At 40.7% G+C, this 22109-nt stretch overlaps 1 protein-coding gene across 1 annotated transcript in view; it reads left to right on the top strand.

Moving 5' to 3' along the window:
* LOC121178090 (interleukin-1 receptor accessory protein-like 1) overlaps positions 1–22109 on the top strand; it is a 201905-nt gene that overhangs the window by 84630 nt on the left and 95166 nt on the right. Inside the window, exons 4-5 of the mRNA XM_041032601.1 lie at positions 7753–7939; positions 9593–9746. Coding sequence (XP_040888535.1) covers positions 7753–7939; positions 9593–9746 — 341 coding nt within the window. The remainder of the gene's footprint in view (positions 1–7752; positions 7940–9592; positions 9747–22109) is intronic.

Below are 22109 nucleotides of genomic sequence, written 5' to 3'. Positions count from 1 at the left end.
TGCACAGTAGATGTCTGATGTTACAATGGCAGTGTCAAAGAAGAGTGTGCATATGAAACCACTTTGGGGCCTGGTGCTGGATAGTAATAGACTTTCATCTAGCACACAAATGGGAAAATATATTCAAAACATTCTTAATTTGATTACAACTTTTAAATCAATAGTTTTTTTTTTCTTTCATTATTGCAAAAAATGTGATGTTAGAAATATTGCAGCAAAAAGTCAGGAGCCTTAAAAACAGAGTGCAGATGAATATTTTCCCTTGTCTGCATTGTAGTACAATATTGTCAACTTTACAGTTTGTGTTTGTTTAATGTCTCCATAGGATGCAGAGAAAGACAAATTCATTACCTGTACACTAACAATTGTACAGTATTTAACGCCTCATACAGGCGTGCTGTAGGATGCTGTAGAGGAGCAAAAATACAATCTATAATACAAAAGAACATGGAGGAACATTCCTTTTAAACACTGAAAACAAAGCCCACAGTAGAAAAGGTGCATATGCCTGTGTATCCCAGCTAATATTGTTATATTACGGATATCTCAGTTGGCTTTTCAGTAACTATGTAAGGGGAGAATATGATATTTTCATGGGCCTAAATCAAAAACACTTTAGCATGCTCAGTGAAAATTGGTTGTAGTTTTTCAATTACGCAGCAAGGGTGGCCAACATTTCTGACTTCTAACCAGCTCTGTATATGCTCATTTTGATGTATATTGGGTACTCTTTGTAGAAATTGGAATATAAGTTTAATCCACCATGTGCATGCATTACAGTCTCAGCCAATTTCTCTGCATGCCCTTCATGCTCCTTCTGATTGGACATTTGTCCCACGCTCGATTCCATTTGATTAAGCCGAGCTCAAATGGCTGCTGGCTACAGGGAGCAGAGGAAGAGGAGGTTGGCTGCGGAGATTATACTCTGAGAGACCTCTTGACTCAAATCAGTTGTCACAGTGTGCATGACTGCCCAGAACGATTCAGCAGAAGGTCATACATGACCGATTTTTATTATTTTATTTTTAGGATCAATCTCTGTTAATCTTAGACACATTTACAATATTCTCTTTTCAGTTCAGTGTTATTCAGTTTTAATTTTACACACAATAATATCACCCAGGCTCAACATTTTGGCACCACCAACTGAGGGGTTTTATTCAGTCATATTCTCAGTATTGCCTCCCCATATATCCAGCCTTTTGGCTCTCCTGGTCCACACTGAGTAGAAGAAGTCATCAAACAAGATGCCAAACCATTGCTATCCGATAGCAGGGACACTGACCTTCTCTTCCTCATATCTGATGGTGGTTTTTATCTGCCAGACAAATGTCAGAAATACCATTCCCCAAGCACAATCACTTTGGCACCAGAGCCAACTTTTCCTCCCCTCTCCCTGCCTCCCCTCCTTCCCCTCTGGATTGTGAACGTGGGAGCTCCAAGCGAGACATCTGCAATACCACAGCTGTCAGTCAAACTGTGATATACTGAAGGAGAGAACTCACAGCTCGCCTCAGTCCTAAGGGTCGAAATATAAAAGACTGAAACTTCATTAGAATTTCACAAAACTGAAATAGCTCATTTAAATGTTACTGATAGTGTAGATATTATCACTATCAAACGAGGTTTTGTTAAAGACAGTTTTTGAAGGTAGTTTATTGGGTACACCAAACTAAAACTAATGCAGTCTAATACATTAGTCCTGCAATAAATCCTTCCTCCATGATGGTTATAATGTTTGGTTTTTGTTGTTTTAGCAAGGTGTTGATTCAAATTTATGGCCGTCTTGGAGACTTTTTGAGTTTGGCATATTTTCTGTCTGACTGCGAGCTATGTGTGTTTGGTGGTGAGACTGGGCTTATGTTAGTTTAGTAGAGAGAAATCTCTTTTCAGTAAATCCAAAGTTGTATTATTTACACGTTTCTTCTTATTAATTAGCCACTGGTGTACATACACTCAGGATTAACCTGGCATTGCTCAGATTTTCAGAATATTCAAAATATTCAAGCAATGGGTAAGTGATTGCCTAACACTGCTTGTGATAATACAGAAAAAAAGATACAAGGGCTCTTGGAAAGCCGCCTGATCCTGTGACTCACTGTGTCGCCAGTTTCAGGGAACATTTCTTACATCACCCAAAGAAACGGCTTAGTTTGTCCAAAACCATAATGACATTCAGCGACAGAACAACACAAACGACGGCAACTGGTTTACATTTTTCACCGATATGGCCCATAACCTCAGTGCAACAGCCCATTCTGGCAACTACATTGCTAGTATGAGACTGTTCGTATTTGATATGCATAGCAGTATGCCGTTCATACATTACACCCAGAGGGCCTGGGGACCAATGAATAAGGTCATGACGGAGTTAGAAGAGAATACAATGGAGACAAATTGTTTATGCTTGTTATGAAATCAGGTTGCTAGCATAAAGATGAGTTGAGGGTGTCGTGGAATGGAAAATGAGTTCCCTGAAGGCATTGACTAGGAAATGACTGACTAATGCGTTTGCACACAAGAAGTGCTTCTGACAGTTTGAGACGCACAACTCAAGGGAAGGCGGGGTGGAATTCTCAGACTTGTCGGAAAATAAGTTCTTTGGTTAATGCAGGTTTTTTTTTTTTGAATGAGATGATTGCTTTTGCATGTGCATATTTTCTGCATTGTGTATTTTTAGAACAGTAGTTTGAAAAGCCGTCTTTGAAGAGTTTCCAGAGGGTCTTCGGTGGTCTTTTCTGGAAATAACTCCAATTAAAATAACAAATAATGACAGTTCAACTTTAAAGTCTCTACATTAGTGTTTACTGTACCCTTATTTGTGCCACCTGCAAATCTTTGAAAACAGTTGCACAGTTTGAAGGTATTGTCATTATCTTCCAAGACTCCAAATAAAGGTTCTGTTTGCTTCATGTTAAAAAATATTTCTAATTTGTTTCCCTAGTTGAGACTCAGTTCTTTTAGTCCAAAAAGGATGGAAATGGCATAAATCCTTGCTCAATTTGTACAGCATCAACTAAGTTTTATTGTCAGTCACAGCTGTGTGGCTCAGATGAAGTGGTAAAACATAAGAGGCTCAAACTGGAGCAACATTTGTACTAAAGTGAGAACAACAAAGTGGAGGAATAAAATGTTAGCACACTGGGACATGTAGGATCTAATGGATGTCCACTTGTGACATTGTAGAAGCAAATGGAAGCTGTTTTCTCTTTGTGGTTGGTCTTGTATGTGTGGGTACCAGGGTGTAGACAGGTGCAGGCATGTGTTTTTCACAGCGTGGCAAAAATTATCCGCAGAGGTGTGTGTTCCTCCCTGAGAAATCGTGTACTACAAGACAAGAGAGAAAAGGGCGGCTGAGCAGGTGGAGGCAGGGACAGAGACAAACCATGACCAGAGGGAGGGAGAGAGAGGGAGAAGAGGTGGATGGATTATAATTGAGGCAGGAGTCCGTTGTTCCAACATGGCAGACAAGTGCCACACTCTTAGACAGGGGCTAAGTAGGAGCAAGTTGGCCCACAGTCAGATTTAGGGAGCCGGGATGCTTAATCATCCAGGGCTCGGTGCGAGAGTTGACAGGTGAGTTATGAGGTGGTGCTACAGGTAGGAGACCCAGTCTTCCCACTGCTCACAGTGACCTTCGCTTTGGCCATAAATAATACAGGGGCCATAAAATACTGATTTAGGATAACTGGGCCAGCCCTATCTCGGTCTGGGTCAGTCTTGGCTAGGTCTGGCCAGGGAAGGTAGTACAAGGCTACTGAGGGCTGATGTAACGGACCGTGACACATGGTATGGAAGCTGGTGCACATGCTATAGGTTTACACCTGTGTCCAGAACTGTAATAGCTGAGTCTCATCTCAGTATCTAGGCCACTTTTCTGACCTCTCAGACTTTTCTCAGTCTTGTGCCAGTTTGGACTTGTACCTTTCTCGGTCTCAGCCACTATTTGATGTTGACCAGACTTTTTCCTGCCCGTCTAAAGTCATTGCTGCATTTGTCTCTTAAGCGATCTGGCACATCCAATCATGCCAGGCTGCATTAACCGCCTGATAGGTGCTCTCTCAAGATCTTGGCTGCTTTTACATCTGCCGTGCACATCCTGACGTAGGCTTGGTTGACATTCTGATCCGGTCGCAGGTATATGCTGACGCAAGTGGCAACAAGTTGGCTATTACAAGTAATGTCACTCATATGCTTTTGTCCCTGCTGATGTGGCTCCCTTTAGCTTTTGGTACAAAGTGAGATGCAAAATAGTCACACTGACTAAGGTTCTGACCTGTACAGTCTCTGCCAAGGAGCATTGAAGCTGTTATGTTTCTGCCTGGACAACTCTTGCTTGATTTTCACACTGTCTCTACAAAACATTCAGTTATATAAGGAATTAAGGATTATTAACAGAATAATTTTTGTGATATGAAAGGCCTGTTCTGGTATCAGGTAGAGCTCCTTTCTTTAATTGTGACACAGTTCAACCTGGCCTCGAGAAATCAGAATTCACCTACATTTAGGTGTATACTGTAGATGCACAAATATATACACATACAGGGCTAATAAAGGACACAGTAATGGCTTGGCAGATGTTAGCAGTGCCTCTCCTGAGCCTGATGTCGTGATCGCAATAGGAATATTTCTTTGTTGCTTTTTAAAACTACTGCAGCGATGGAAGTTGTGCCTGGTCGGATGGAGAAACAGCTTAACCTTCCTCTGAATGCTGATGAGACAGCTGGGATGCTGCCATATTAACAATGACAGTCTTCTCAAAATAGGCTGACACGCAGGTTTCATTTTTCAGTCTCTCTGAGGCACTACATTTAAAAGATATTAAATAAATAAGTAGGTTCAAACAGTGAGAATCAAAGTCATTTTGAACACATACCAAAGAACTTTATTTTTGTGCATTTCTGTGTTTTTTTTTTATTACAGAATACATTGTATTTCATGCCATCTGCACAAAGGTAAACCTCAGTCATTTCTATTTAAATGCTAATGACATCCTGTGTCATGTGCTGAATGTTGCTGTACATCACAGGTCAGCATTTATTAAATCTTTAAAGGGTTAAAATCAGTGGTGAGTTTGTTTCGCTGCACTGTAATGACATTATGCCGAGGCAACCTTTAATCTTCGGACCTCTCAACATGCAACATCTGCTTTACACTGAGACAATTCTCCAAGAACATTATTGTTAGTTGAAAGTGAGCTCTAATGAGTAATCAGCGATTATTTCATCATCCAATTTCTATTAGAGAGGAGTTATTTTAATTAAGAGATTCATTAAGTTAGTTCATTAATTTCCCCACAGGTGCCATGGATTCTCAGGAGAATTTCAAATCAATTCTGATGCCTATTATTTAATATCAGAGCGAACAGTGGCTGAGTTGAAGGGCAGGTTCCATCTGGCTTCATCCTCTGCTGGGGTAGATTCACTGACAGTAAATGTAATAAAAGAAGAAAATATGTATTAGATGGTGATGTGAACTGTTTGTTTCTTATTTGGGTAGGAGGCATGTGACACTGGAAGTAGCAAGGGCTGCATATGTGAATCTATGAATTAACCTGTGAATTTAACCAATGCAAAATCCCTTTAGTATCTCGTAGTAAGGAGAGACTGTGGGATATTTCCACAGTGTGCCAGTCATAACCCTGTTAGCAGGCTGCTAAACTCCGAACTGACCATTGCACATAATTTCACTGCATTTGCTGCATATTGCAGCTCAAGTCCTCTGCCTGCCCTCCAGCCGTATACGGTAGCTGTCAGCCTGACACTTCCCTGGGTTGATGTATGCAGGATGTTATCTATCATTGCCACGACATTGCATATCCCCTTCAGTTTGACACATTTTGACAGACATTCTCGCCCATTAATGCCATGGTATCACCTAGCTTGTTATCACTGGATCTGCAGTACGCAGAGTTCCATGAGCGTTGGATGCTCGGTGCATAGTGTACAGTTAAGTCTGCAGAGTGTGCAGCAGCAGGATAATTTTCCTGCTTACGTCTTTGGATAGGCTTTATGAATTTTATGCCTGCTTTGTGAATAGTCAACAGATCACCTGGCTTTTCAGGCTCAAAAGTCATCATGATGGATGTGAAATGTTGGAAAGACATTGTAGGACAAAGCGCTGGCCCACACCATCGATCACTCATGCGGAGCAGATGACACAATTCTCTCTCTCTTCCAGCGGCGAGTTTATCAGTGCTGCCCAGAATATTTAACAGGGAAGAGAGCGCACCCGTGGGATCTCATTTGCACAGGTGTCCATCTGGTAGAAGTTGTCTGGGATAATCTCCACATCATGTCACATTTGCATCCGAGCTTCATGAAAATGGCACACTTACTGTAAGCGGAGCGCATGGCACCGGCCAGTTCGAAGGGCGAGGGATTGTTTGCCGACACTGTAGCGAAGACCAGTGTGTGTTGTACTAATCCACGAAGCAGCTAATGCTGCACAATTATGTAAGGATTTAACATGTTTGTAATTGTTTGTTGGTTCAGCTCAATTTGTGTAACCAGCTTTAGTTGGAAAATTAGCAATGAGATTTTCCTAAACACTGCCAATTTGTTTGGTCTTTTAACCAAGAGGGATTTACTGCAGTCAGGCCATAGTAGTTGTCAATCGTGACAGTCTTATTAGCCAGTTTGGGCAAAGAAAAGGTGCTCTCATTGAATTCATTGATCATCAAGGACCTTTGCTTCAGTTCCCCTCCTTCAAATAGCACAACATTCACAGTGAATCAATGTGTTCATTGATTCTCATGTTCTGTTAAGAATTATTCAAGCAGCAGATCCAATCTCCAAATCGCTGTTCCATTAATGACCCGAACAGGATCGCTGTAAATGCTTAGCAGCTGCACCTTCCTCTGCTGTGTCTGTGCAGCATCACTCTGCAGGGCAGATTGGTCCAAAACTTTCCCAGCTTTCCCGGCAACACAAATCACTGAAGGTGTACTACAATACCAAGCAGTAACATGAAATGTTTATTCCACCGTGGATGAATTCTCATCAGTGTCTTTGGGCCCAGGCAAGCATGTAGTCCCCAAACATTACAAGTAATCTTGCATTTTATGCCCCCTTTCCCTTGCATATAAATCCTCTTCTTTATGTATATGACCTGAGCAGTTACAGTACATCAATTGTAGCAAGTAATTTTCTGCTAGCTCACACTGTATCTGCTTAACACATGAAAACAAAAGGCTCAATCAATCTTCAAGTGCTGTTGACATTCAGAGCTGTCGCTCCACATTACCACCCGTGTCCCTGCCTCTTGTACACACGTGTACTCTGTTCGTGTGTGTAAATACAAGTACATGCACAGTTTCTGTTTTCCATTAATAGTTTAGAGAGGTAGGCTCATCATGCATTGGTGGTGTGCACGATGAGAAATAGATGAGAAAACATTGGGCGACTCTGTAATTGTCCAGATTAAGGTTCATACTGGAGATGATGATTCCACATTTAGGATTCAAGGAAGGTTTATGGCAAAAAATAAATAAATAAATAAATAAAATTGTGACATAAATTGTAAAAATGATTAATTGCTTTCCACAGAAAGGTTTCTGTCTATCTCCCTCTGCTGCATTTAATGATTCACATGGAATCTGAGGAATGAGCGTTGTGGTAGCACAGACTCTGAGTTTCTTTGAAGCCTGAGGTGGACTGCTGGCAGCTTTTGTTTGCTGCATCTGGCAAGACTTCAATTTGATAAAAACTCATTTATTTCTCAGACTGATTCATTAACTTTGTATTTTTACAGGAACTCAACGTACTGCATGAAGGTGTCCATGTCTCTCACTGTGGCGGAGAATGACACAGACCTCTGCTACAACTCCAAAATGAGGTTCTTTGAGAAGGCAGAACTAAGCAAAAGCAAAGACATCACCTGCCCAGGCATTGAGGATTATATACAGCCGGGAGTGGAGCCTGAGATTGTGTGGTACAAGGTGAGAGGCACTTTTTTTTATTTGCCATTAGCACAGTTTATTAATGCAGTTTTGGGCACTGAGCTCATTTCTTTTTAACACAGAGAAGCGCAAGTGCAAGATGTGTCTAAACAAAGGGTTTTTCCTGTCACTTGAAACCCATTATGCACAATACAAGAAACAAACCTACCAGATAAAATTAAAAAGCTACTTTGCCTACACAGGAGGTTCAGTAATTTATTTGAATAACCTAGTTAAGGTCATGTGTATTAAAATCTAATTAGCTTCAAATAGCTACCATATCCTCTCTGACCTCTGAAACTGAAAGCATCAAGAAAATAAGTGTATATCAAACAAAAATAAATCTGTTCACTGTATACGTGAACTTCAACTTTCTCTCCCTCCTCATGGAGAGTCCTCAGTGTAACTGACCTCATGCAGGCCTCATGCAGACCTCATGCAGGCCACTTTGACAGAGCTGTTAGGTGAAGCTAAGGGGCCAATTCATCAAACGTGAAAGTGTGCCAGATTAAGTGGCCACATTGCTTCTTCGCTTTCCCACTGAATCAAATTAAAATAGCAAATAATGACTGTGGGCTCCACACCCTCTAGTTATTGGCTCTCGCTTCGTCTGTGGGGGCTGAATGAATTCTGGGAGGCCTGTCTTGGACCACAGTTCGAAACAAACCCACAGTGCCCCAGTTTCCTTTGCCTCAGGTGTTCTGTGGCCCATAATCTTAGAGGCCTTGACTGTTTCTAGAAGTCCATACTTAGTCACCACATACATAATGCTGTGCTGTAGGAATGTAGAAAAAGAGCCCTCAATCTATTTTATACCTTACTTTGTTGTGTTGTGTGGTGTCTCCTGGGTCCTTTTTCGCCTGACTGCTGGTGGAAGTGCACCCTTCATCATTTCTACCATGAAAATATAATCACACATTGAACGAGGTGCCAGGATTTATTTATCCATTTGAAGAACATATTAATCTGCATGCTATTTGTTTTTTTAATAGTCACAGTATCCTTACATGTCTTATAGTACAAGAATAATTTGCATTAACCCAGCTGTCGCCTACCATCTTTCCTTTTATTAAAACCTCAGGTACTGTCTGACATGGATTCGATTTAAATGTTTAGTATATCACTATTTTCCAGCAAGCTGGTTACTAAGAAATTATGAAGGCCTTTGCACATAAACTTTGTAATGGTTTTACGAATATCTGGTGCAACCCAAAACAATAGTATAGTCTTGCCTCCGAATGATGAACGCAAAGCCTTTGAGGCTCATAAATCACAGTTAAAAACAGTATTAGAGTCTTGGCAACAGGGGTGCACCAGTCGAATTTTGCATAATTTGGAGGGAGCTTGTGTATTGATATGAGGCCTCTCCACCATGGTGTATAACTGTGGGGAAAGCCACTGTAGTCCTTCACAAAGGACCCTTTATGGATTTAGCCTTTTGTCATTCAGTCCTCTTAAAGATGAGACAAAATATAACGTCTCATGTCTCGGCTCAGTTGCTAAGGATGAGAGGTATTAATGTAAAAGAGTGTTTTCTGTAGATTTCAAACAGGAGCCACAGTTGAAAGCCGACAGCACAACTAAAATACTGTATTTGCTTTATACTTAACATTCTTTATCCCCATGCTCATTTTTTCTTTATTTTGAATAAAGGAGTGCAAGCCAAAGCAGTGGAGACAAACCATAGAAAGGAGGAGGGACACTCTGTCCATCAAGGAAGTACGGGAAGACGACATTGGGAATTACACCTGCGAACTGCAGTTTGGGAACTTCGTGGTGCGGAGGACTACTGAGCTGTCCGTCACAGGTAAAGATCTATTCTACATTTATTCAGTGCTGCAAGTTCTTTGACTGCAGAGTCATCTCTGCTTACTTTTGAATTTAGTGTAAGAGAGTACAGAGAGCTGTAGAGGAGTTGCTACAGTGCATGCAACAGCAAAAAAGAACATCCGTGTCAGTACACTTAAAGCCTCTGCAAAAGCATTTGAGCATTTCCACCAAAGAATGTCCTCATTGTTGCAAATGCCTTTGTGCACAGTGTCTAGTGATTGTTTTTCTAGAGATTGTTGGGTTTTTTTTTTTCCACACTGTGATTTGACACAAAAAGTGGCTTCAGGTTGTCGTCGTTAAAAAAAATTAAGCTTTTAAAGCTGATCCCTGCACCTTTTGCCAATAGTGGCGCTGTCTCTGTGACTTCCAGGCTTCTTTAATTGCTAAGTAGTGAAATTCTCACAGAGCCACTTCAGCACTTTTTCTTAAGGCTGTTGAAATATTTAAACTGAACCTAAAGTGGGTGACAGATTGCTTGCCACTGACACTGACACAGCCAAAGTTGACACAGCAGGCACTGTGGATAGGGAGAACCCCAAATTTAAAGCTTAATTATGCACACTTGTTATTTAAACTTGTCTGATTGGGATTAGTTCTGGTAGATTTCCTCAGTGATGTCGCTTTAAGTTTGTGATCGATAAACAGCGACACAGCTGATATTGGCTAAAGTTTGTATTTTCACAGTGTTAGTTTAACTTCTTTATCTATTATGTCTGTTGTGTTACAGCTTGAAGTTTTTTTTCATTAACCAAACTGCAAACCATATTAATCCTAAGAGGAACAGTGATAGTACCAGGGCCAGTCATATCGCTTGCCAGATTTAAAATGGTCCTATATTATAGATCTGCTCCATTATTAAAAAAAAATGTTCCTGTAAAAGTGTAGCTCACGTTTGTTTGAGTAAAAGTGGTCCTATGCTTTGTAGACTTTCACGACGACAGCTTCTCCTCTGTATGACTCATTTGGCTGAGCTCACCTTTCCTGCGGTGGCTCACGTCTGCAAGGATACTAACAAATGCAGGTTGGCACAGACTGAAACGAAACAGAGAGAACCGAAGAGGTTTCACATGGATAGAGGGGCTGTTAGGTTTCAGTGCGGCTGCCATCGCACGTTGTGGGTGTGAGGGTCAGACAAAGTGTTGGCTGTTAACTGCTACCTGATTACACTTTATAGTCCCTTTAAAGAGACAAAGACAGACTCCAGTGAAGGCCGAGTTAAGTCGTAAATCATTTTCTCACCCGCCTCAAAATGTCATCCTGGGGGAATAGTCTTAATCTCTCTATCTACTTTGGAGACATTCAGCATTTCAAAACAGGTGGCAAAAGATGATTGATGATTGGGCCATGGCAGTAGAAGCGGCATTTATGATTTTTTAGAAAGAAATATACTCTTCCATCTGTGACTGTGTGGGTGAATGTGTCTCTTTTAGCTTTTTAGCTTCTTGATAGACTGGCAGCCTGTCTGCTCAGTGCGAGCAGGGATAGACTCCAGCCCTCACAATCCATAAGCAGTATAGAAAATGTATGGATGGAAATTTATCAAGTTCATGTGATGGTTTGATTTAAGATGAAGTTGTCTTTATGTGAAAGAAAAGTGATCGCTTTCATTTTGGCAGAATTTCCTCCATAAATTCTACAATTTAATAGAAGTTTTGGTCAGAAAATGGCACCAACCTTTACGGCACACTGACTCTTAGTCTGATTCCATAGTGGTAGTAAGTTGCATAGAGTAGTTTATTGATATGCTTACATGTATGCTTTAGGATGCAGAGATGTAAATAAACCGTTTCACCCAAAACAGACTTTTACAAGATGCAATTTTGCCTCAAGGCAACAAAGTGTAACGCAATTTCCCATTGTTCCTTCTGAACTTGGGAGTGCTTTTTATCTTTGGAAAGTAATGCCAGTGTTCATTCTCCTTTTTGGCTTGGTTGCTTTCCTCTTAGACAGAAGTGCTTTCCTCTATGTTTTGGATTTATTTCTTTATTTTCTGTTTTCAATTGAAGAAGTTCTGAGTTTTTCTACATAGTGTTATCTTTTGTACAGTCATGGTGGCTGCACTGATCATGCTAACTACCCGCTTCCTTTGATCCGTCTTCTTTTTCTGTCTGCTGTTGCTACTTCAGTACACATGAAACACATCACATCCTGTAAGGAATGGGATTTTGTTCCTGGAGCGCACTCCTGTGCTCAGTGTTTAGACCAGCAAATGTAGAACCTTTCATGAACATGGTTGAATCGCTCTTCTCTCCTAAACACCTTGAACTTTCATGTGCTTTTCATCAACAGCTAATAGATGAATAACACTGATTTTGATACATCCGCTGGTTTCATACTGAGTCTGTGTCCTGCACTAGTTTTAATATTCATTATTTTTGTGTGCAAAACACCAAGTTTTGTGTAATTTTCACAATTAATCATGATAACAAGCATTCTAGGGTTCAATTGTTAAGGAAATTGCCAGCCATTTATCCCCATTATATATCCATCTAGACGGCCAGTGAGAAGAAGTGTGAAATTGAACAAAAACTGTTCTAGTAAGACCAGTTTTTCAAGAGTTAGACATTAGCTGCTTTTACACATGACCTGCAACCCTTAACTTTTCTGAACTTTACCCAGAGGAGCTGTACGTGAAAATATAAATGTCTGAATCAGTTGAATAGAGTAGATCAGGTCGTTGTCCTGAGAATTCACAGCGAGCAAGTGGATGTGTTAATGATGTCTCTGTCCTGTCGTCTTCATGCTCTTCTCAGGCACCACCGCCGTCTCCTAAACCAAGCAGGATATTTCCAGTAGGTGAGATTATGTCTGACGCAGACAGTCGTGTGCTGCATGTGTGAAAGGGTAATTCCTGACAGTGTCTAGACCTGATTCTGCGAACACTGTTCATCCTTGTGTTTCTGCAGTATTTTACAGATTGGGACATTTGGGGTATATGCCATTAAAAATGCAAATAACTGTGACTGACTGGTAAACAAGTAAACTGTCATTTCTGGCACTGTCTGTCCCACAACTGCTCAGTGGAGCTGATATTGTTATTCATTAGATCTTAAACATATACTGGAGTTTATGAGCAGTTTTCAAAGTTTGCTTCCAGAAACCTGTCACCCGAAGAAGGTGGAGAACAGTGGAGAACAAAAGCAGAACTTGTGATAATAGCTACTCATTATGTTGCATTTCATTATGTTCCTGCTGAGGAAAAGGGCTTTAAGTATTCCACACAGAGATCTGTGGTTCAGACCTGACCTTTCTATCTGCATGCTTCCTTTTTTTTTTTTTTATCTGGAATAAGTATACATGAACCTTTATGTAATATTATCATCAACCTCCCACAGATAATTTGGATTCACCATCAAAACCCTTGTCACTCCCCTCTTTATCAACAGCCTACAGGCCCTCTCAAAGCAGTGCAGTGGGACAAAAGGTCAGATTCCATTTGATTATAATGAGCACCGCTAAAATCATAATGAGCTCCCTTGCTGGGTGATTGGAAGCGACATCCATTTTTAAATGAAATTTTGGGTTTTATGACTTCTTTGTAAGGTGCACCGTTTGATGTCTTAGATTAAACACCGCAGAATAAAGGCACGGTGATGAAATAGATATACAGGAGAGCAGCAACTTTGGTGTGTAAAATAGACTGTCAGTGTAGCTAATGAGCTGGGACTGATGCTGTTAACCTGCTTTTCTCATTTTGAACCAGCATGCAATGAGGTGTGTTTGGTTGATGAAGGGAAGGGAGCGAGCATGTAAATAACCAACAAGCCCGAGAGATTGAAAACAATCATGAAAACATCTCTTCGTATAAAATGTCTCTGCATTCCCCTTCAAAACTGACTGATGCACTCACGTCTGAGCATTTTGAGTAGACAGATCTGATACTATGGTTGCTTTACGGCTTAGAGCAATTCACGTTGCAACACTCTTTTCGACAGTCTTTCAGTCTAGCACATTCAAAACCAATTTCTTTAAAGTTAACAATGGTTGAGAGCTCCGTGCTATTTCCGTGCCCGGCTTACTATTGAATGTTACTGCACAGCGGCCTGGCTGGTTGGAAGTGAAAGGAACTATTTCGCTTCCTCAGCTCTGCCACTGCTCTTGAATGATGGGAACCTTCCTGATGTACATTTGTAATCGAGAGGCTATTTTCTGCAAGCGTAGAAAATAAAGAGTAACAGGAGTACAGTGCAATTTAGAACGTGACACTTAAGTAGAGAACGAGACTGTTGCGACAGAAGTGTTGCTTTAGAAGACTCTCAAGGGACCACTGTTACATGTAAGACCTGGCCGGCTTCTTCAGTGTCTCTGATTACCTTCGTACAGTATGGCCTACATCTTCCTTTGACTCTCTTGCTGTCACATGACCCTTGTCTTGGACATGGTAATGGTCCCTGGAGAATTTTGTGAATGTATTAAGATGGAAAAATACTTTGACATAAATATTCATGATCCCTGAAATTTAGCTCAGAGATCAGAGGCTTTAGGCTGAAGTTTTGTTTGTTTTCTTTTCAGTATTGGAATCATTGTTTTTGTGTCCTGACCCGGCACATCTCGGATGTCATTACCTACAATGTATGCAATCCTGCCTCTATGATGAATGCTGTTACAGCTGAAATATATTGATTTTTTTAGACTTCAGTCTAGTCTATTGTTCTCTGGGAGCAGCTAAATGACTTCAGTTTTGCTGAGTAAAAATAAATGTGGCATTTGTTTTGGTGGTGTCGGTGAGAGGAACATAGACAGCCTGTGGCACAAGAACAGCGTAGTGTGTAGTGGTGGAGTTTAAATAACTTCAAAGATCCATTCAGCATTCAATCATTTACAGTACGAACTCATTTGGTGAACATTAAAATGTTAACAGGGCCTTTATGTCCTTGTTAATCCTCATAAACTGTTTACTTCTTCGGCTCAGTATGACACTTCTGCCTCTCTTACACCTCTATTCTGAAAAATATATCTCCTGCCAGCACCATTTGGTGGCCATTACCAATTTCCTCTCCCATCTCTGAGTTGACTCATTAACATATGAAGGAGGTTGGAATATAATTGCTCCTTTAATTGATGGAAGATAATTAATCTGACCAAGGTGCTGGTGGAAAAGAGAAGACGAGGCACTGAGTGGATTCAGAAAGTAATCCTTTTCTTCTTGTGAATTTGATACACCGTGTAATCAGCAGGTGCTTGATGAGGTTTATTAATTTTTGCATCTTTTTTTTATATCATTACCTTTGATATTTTGTCACTTTATTAGAGAACATACTCATGAATAAAAATGAAGCTTGTCATTATTCGGTAAGTCAGCTCTGATTTGAATTCATTGTCTCCTGCTGTGGCCAGTGGTGCATTTCAACTCTTTGAATCTTCAAGAGTAAGAGTTATTTATTGTGGCTTAGGTTTATGTTGAGTTCAGTATCTTGTTTTTGGGTTTTTTGTTTGAGTTGGAGCCATTAGAGTTATATATTATAAGATTCTTGCTGGATCTCAGTGCTCGGTTCATTTTCATTTTACAACTTCTTTTTTGTCATAACCTTGGCATGGCATTATGATCTTCACACCCTCACAATGTTCAGAAGCAGCGCCACTGGCCCTTATGTGCGCTATTCTTACCACACACCCCATCACAGTGGGAATTCAGTGGATTAATTAAGATTGTCACTCAAACATCTGGTTGCTGTGGAAATGTGCTGCAGAGTTTTTTCTTTTCTTTTTTTTTTTTTAACCTTCTGGCTTTTCCACAGGCTCGTGGACCAGGCTATTTTCTGTCTCTCATGATGATACATTCAATAGCATAATGGAGAAAATGAGGAGGAGGGAAGCATTCAATGACACAATATGTCTGTGTGTAAGAGTGCATGCCTGCCAAACTGTAAAGCTCACACTGCAGTCACTCTAGCATATTGAATGGGCAGACCCACATTAACAGTGTGGGTGATGGACCTGTTATATTAGTTGGCTTTCTTAGTATTAGTTATTTTCTATTGTTGCAGTAATTTGTGTAAAACTAACGGTCTGTAAATACAGTATTTGCCAGCTGGTGAGAGGTTAGCCAGCTATATTTGAAATAAACACATACATTTTACTGTCACCATACATATACTCTTGAAATGCATTTTAAACTGAGTGAAGCGCTCTTAAAGCGTGATGTATAATTAATCCTTTTGATCAATTGGGGTTTTTTTTTCGTGTGGCCCTGCTGCTTGTTTTCCTGAATGAATTGCTAAAATGGCACAGTGCTCCTGTTTTTATTGTTTTGGTATTTTAAGATTTATGATGGCAACTTTTTATCACCTTCAATTTCTGCCTCAGCCCTTGTATGGCCATTTGTCACGTCCCACCACTGCCGTACCCTCATACCCCAGTCAAGACCAAATATCAATCACAGGTGAGAGGCAGAACCTGAGGCTTTCCCTTACAACCAATAATGTAAAGTCTCAAGCTCAACTTTGACACTGACTTTTTTCTCTTCTTCTTCTGCTTCCACCTACTAAATTATATCTTGGTGTTAATGGACATAGCCATTTTAACACCATTCAGAAATCAATATTACATATTGACACCGGGGGTCTGTCTGTCAGTTCTGTGACTATAGGACGTCAAATCAATGTAGAATAAGAGGAATATAAGAATAAGAAGTGCAAATGGAGGCTTTAACAAGCTGAGACTCATCAGTTTTGGGTTTTTTTTTTAGCAATGAACCAGATATAGACTGAAAAAATTTCTGAAGGACATTTATTGTTTATGTTACAAGCAGTCTCTTCCTCAGCCTTTTTCCTTGTTATAATCTGTCCTTGACCTCCACTCAGACAGAGGGATAGAGGTCAGGTAAAAGCTTCAGTGGAAAGAAATTTAGCAGAGGACTCTTCCCTTGTAGAAACAAAGTCTTTGGGAGGTTATGAACTTAGACGCGCCAGGCACAAACTCGCTCATTCACCACAATTAAAAGCAGTTTTCTTCAATTTATCACTCACTGTGCTCCAGAGAAGATTTCCCACCACTGACCATATCACATGGCAGAATTTAAGTTAGGTTTATGACATAATTGGGTCTCATTTATGGTCGAGAATGAGCTCTCTTTGCTGTTGCAGCTCTTATTTGTGATTTAGGTTGATGAGGCACGTGTATTTTTAGATAATATTTTTTCTTGTGCAGATTTAATTTGCACAAGACACATCACCTGAATAAATCTTTAACTAACCTGCTTTGAGGATCATCAGTGAAATCCAATGATGGATTATTAACTTTTTTACTAAATCACAGCTAGTAACATTCATCTTTTATGATATTATTTATAAAAAATAATATTTTAGGGTTACTGTCTGTTTCCTTTACTGCCTGTTGTTTTTCATTTGTTGTGTTTGAATTAATCACATAATCATTGTCTATGAAATGTCAGAGCATCATAAAAAAAACGCCCATTACAGGTTCCCAAAGCCCAGGTGATGTCTTCAGTTTGCTTGTTTTGTCTGACCAACAGTAGCAGCAGATAATTATGGCTGTGGAGCGAAGGTGGAGCTTAATTAGCAACAGCAGGTGCTGAAAAAGCATGTCCGAAAAAGAAATAAAAAATATAAAGAGATGGCACAACATGCTTGCTCATGCTACATCGCCTGTGGATTTATCCTTGTTAGGTTGTTTCAAAAACAGAGAGAAGCAGCAAATTCTCACATTTGAGAAACTGGAGCGAGGTAACATTTAGTATTTTTGCTTAACGAATGACTAACTAATTTATTGATTAACAATAATGTTGTCTTTTATTCTTCCAGTAATTGACTAATTGATTAATTGACAACTCTGTCGATTTTCCCCCAGTCAGTGCTGTAGTTCTCCTCTGTGTCCAGCTGTTTGCCATAATTCCCTTGTTTTCTGCGATGCCCCCATTCCCCCGTGGTTTGGCAGGCTGTTTGTTATGCGTTCCCCTGCCATCACTACCCAACCCGGTGAGTCAACTCAACCCTGCGCTCTGATCAATCCAGCAGCAGTGTGTGTATACTGTAGTGCACACTCAGCATCCCGGTGGGTTTCCACCTGCTGGCGCCATCAAAGGAGCAGCACACAGGAGACGTGATTGCAGAGCTTACAGCAGGGGAGGAAGTGGGCGAAACGGGAGAGAAAATATCTGAGCACGAAGCATGTGCAGAGCTCGGTGTGCTCAGACTGGAGTGGTTACTTGGTTACTGTATATCAGTACAGCCTGTAATTTTACTGAAATGTGTGCATAGCTGTCAAACGTGTTTTTCGACTTGCAGGCGACAGGAGGTTTCAACGTTATGATTTGACTGTGAATCCCTCAGATAGAAACATTCATAGACACAGAGCTCAGGGAAAAGCTTTCTCCCCATGTTTGTGTCCCTGTTTATCCCGAGGTCATCGGCAGTGTTTGCATTGTTTGCTTCCGTGAAACAGTGACAGGTAATTGGCAAGCTTTGCGTGCTTTTTTTTTCTTTTTCTTTTTTTCTTTTTTGGCTCGGCCTGGCAGATCCGAGCCCCATGAACAAACTGCCGAGGAAGAGCTCCAGGAATTAGTTTGACTTGGCCAGCTTTCCACAAGGTGAGATGACTTTGATCAGTGTCCCCTTGTTTGATGAGGTGGCACTTTCTGGGCGCAAATGCTGTTTTAAGCAAACAAAGGACTATCTCCCTTGGCGTTTTGTCACAAGATTTAGGACATTGGGTTAGCAAGGGTGGACCGGAGGATTTAATGCATTTTAAGTGCTAAGTATGTCCACAGTTAGAGTTGTACGTAGGACGTACAGAGCAAACCATCACCATCAGGGAAAACAAAGCATTTCATAGCAAAGCTGAAATTTTTACATGTTGCACATGTTGGTGTGTGATTATCATGAATGCTGCATTGTGTTTGAAGGGTATTTGTACCCCTTTTTGTTCTTCACTTACAGTTTTGACAACAGTGGTGTCATTGTTCCATGCACGGCAGTAACAGCCCAGTCACATCAGTCAGTGACACATTATGCCACCCAGGATCCCCACAAATTCTCTTCACGTAGTGCGATTCTGCAGTCGTTTATGTCTAATGGAAATATTCGAGTGTCTTCATGTCACTAGGCAGAGGGTAAAGTACTACACACACTTTGCGTGTCACACAGCATGCGTCAATTGAAGCCTGGAGCACAAACGCGAAATGCCATACAAACAGGAGAAGTAGTCCGCGCACGATAGCCAGGATGTGTTCATCCAGGGAGTGAATGTGATAGTTGGTGCTTTTCTGAAGAGTTGACACATTTTAGTTCTGGGAAGTAGAACAGTGGTGTATCCTCATGAGCCGTGTGGGCTAAAATACAATACTCCTCCTTCGTATGTGATTAGCACAGATATTCAAAAGTTATAGGACAAATAAATTTGACTGGCTGAGAGAATTATTCATCAGCGCGCACTCTCATGGCATTTGCCAACTCAAATTGGCAACAAAAATGGCAGGTGCACTCGGTTAGCCATCATTGTCTGTGTCCTCACAACATATCACTTGTGCTGGTCTTTGTGAACGTGTGATTAAATCAACCCGTATATGCAAATCTGAACCCAGAGCTGTTTTGAGTGAATATTTACCAAAACCACTTTGCCTAAGAGACAAGATCTTCATGGAGCAGGTGAGACCAAGCAACAGATGTGATGCTAGTTTGAACAGATGGTGCAAAAATGCAAAAAGGTCAGGTGGTCTGGTGCCCGTGTGGCTGTTGCAGCTCATTGATTGGGCTCTTTTTAAGAAGGAAGACAGAATCCCTGACAATAATCCCCCTGCATGAAAGTGGGATCAAGAGCTTATAGGCCCTAATTACTAACAGTGGGCATCTACTTGATATATTCCTCATGATTTGACAGGTATGGTGATACTTTTGGTGACAGCTGAAACTAAACTTCATAAAAGATAAGTCTCAAATAAAAAATTAATTCCAGCTCAGTCCTGAACCACATCTCTTCTGCTCTTTATTTATTTATTCTGCTCTTTTTACATTTTAAGTAAAAATGGCCGTGCAGCGGAATCACAGAGGAAGTAGAAATATTCTCTCAACTTCTTCCTTCTTGAAATTATTCACCTACAAAGAAGTTCAGTGTTATTCCAGCTGATTTAGGATCCCCAAACCGTCTGTCACCTTTGCAGCGGGCTGCTGTCACACATCTTGTCAAATATCTATCAATTAGCAAACTGTGCTTACAAATGCTCCTCTGACACACCGTACATCTGGGATTGCTAATTAAGATGACGTGTTACATAATTAATGCCTTCACTCTGCTAATTAGCGCTCACTTAGTGCCTTAGCTTTCGAGATGTGAAAATCAGTGCTAAACCAGTGTTAATGTAATTCCACACCGCACTAAGAGATGTGGAAAACCAACATTCCTTATCATTTTAAGATTTTAAGGAAACCAAAATTTTGAAACAAACAAACCAAATTTTAAAAAGTGATTTCCCTTACTTTAAATGTCTTTAAATGTCTATACTTGATTTTTTGTGACTTTAAATTTAAGTCTCCCTTCAAGGCCGTGAGTACTTACGTCTGTAGCCTTGAAGGTTTTCTGTCCCTCTTTCCCTGCCTCCCCAATCTCTGACAGTTTGCAGAAATGCCCCATCAAGGACACTTCAGCCACGTGTCAATCCACTGATTCCGCCAGAGAGATAAGAAGGTGGGAAGGGACAGCGGATGGGACTCTTGCATAATTTATAGTGAGCAAAAATCAATTTTGTGGCATAAATTACTCTGATGTTAATTAGTTGCAGATTGGTCTTTTACAAAAGGTGCATTCTAAATCACTTCAGGGAGAGATTCACTGCACTGAGACGAGTCTGAATTGTTCAGCTGGTGATAATTTCACTTCACGTTATGATGGAAAATTAGGATTGTTTGCTGTATTTGGAACATGACCAAGATGTTTTCAGAAGCCAAATGGTCTCTATGAATAGAGAATTTTAAAAAAAGAATACTATTATTTACAGTTCCTCTATTGGTAAGGCAGGAAATTATGGAGAAAAATGGAAGCTTGTGTTCGTGAAGTCAAGTACATTGTCTTGCTCCCTGCGTCCCCCATCCATCGCTCTTTCACACGCTGACATACACCCTTAATACTGTGCACACACACACACAGACATGCCACCACACAAACCACCCTCGGTCAGGGAGATTGCTTACCAGCGCTTAGCTCAGTGGCGATGCCCAGTTGGGCCTTGATGTAATGGAAATTGATTGCACTGCTCCCAGGCTACACTGTCATGACAAGTTATTTTAATGGCACTAAAGCAGGCTTATGCTGAAGTTTAAAAGGAGGGTGGCGGGGGCAGAACAGTGACTCGCGGCGTATTTGCAGCATTGCTAGGCTTTTTATTTATTTATGAGATAGCACAATGTTTTTCAAGGAAAAAGAAATAAAGACAGTGAGTTCACAACGAGAGATTGAGAAGAAAATTATGGGGGTGGATGGGTGACTGGGGTGACAGTTCACAGCCATTTTCTTGCCAGCTCAAAGAGGTACCACCTCAGAAGTGGTTGTGGTGGTTGAAGTGAGCCACAGAAGTTGTAATTAAAGAATGATTCATGCTTTTCAGTGAACATTTAGGTGTCAGCTCTATGATGGTGCAGTGCAGTACAGTACATACAAGCCTTATACAGTATATGCCCATTCGTCCCAGGAGTAACCTGTCAAACAGGGTGGAAGGAAATTTTCAGCTGAGATGAAATGTGTTGTTTATTGGCCTCACACAGGCAATGGCTGCAGCATAACTTGGAAAAAAAAAATAACAATAATAAAGGCGGAGGCTTTACCCTGCTGCCATTTCTTCAGTGATGTGTGTTCCACAGGTGAGGTCATTTCCTGTCAATGCATTCAGGTAACTCCTAGCGGAGGTCGTCTGTGGCCTGCTGACGTGTGCATTTGTATTATTGGTGGAGACTTGGCAGTTCTTTGCCATGGGCAAACTTGCGCAGAAGCTGTTTACTCTGTCTGCCATCCTGTTTCCTCCTCTGTTATTTCCAGTTTTTTCCTTCTTTCCACTCTGTTTAGTTTCTATATAATAAACAAAATGATTTATATTACAAGCAAAGGACATGCAGGGCTTAGTGATGAGTACTTAAGAGCCTCGTAACACAATCACTTCCTAATTTATTTTAAAGTTTAATGGCATTTTGAGTTTAATGGCATTTCAGATTGCAATGTCCATGTAATAAATTATGACGGCTCATGCATGAGCACTTCAGGTAATGTGTTTCCCTCATGTTTTTTCCACAGGCCAATTAAGGCTCACTGTGTGACAGTCTGGCCAAATCAAAAGGTCTCTGCAGTCCTTGACAGCTAAAGCAGCCAATTAAAATCCTGCGCCTGGGCTGAAACA

The sequence above is a fragment of the Toxotes jaculatrix genome, chromosome 24 (assembly GCF_017976425.1).
Source record: "Toxotes jaculatrix isolate fToxJac2 chromosome 24, fToxJac2.pri, whole genome shotgun sequence".
Classification (NCBI taxonomy): domain Eukaryota; kingdom Metazoa; phylum Chordata; class Actinopteri; family Toxotidae; genus Toxotes; species Toxotes jaculatrix.
Note: the sequence above shows the minus strand (reverse complement) of the source record. Positions and strands in the feature narration are given on the sequence as shown.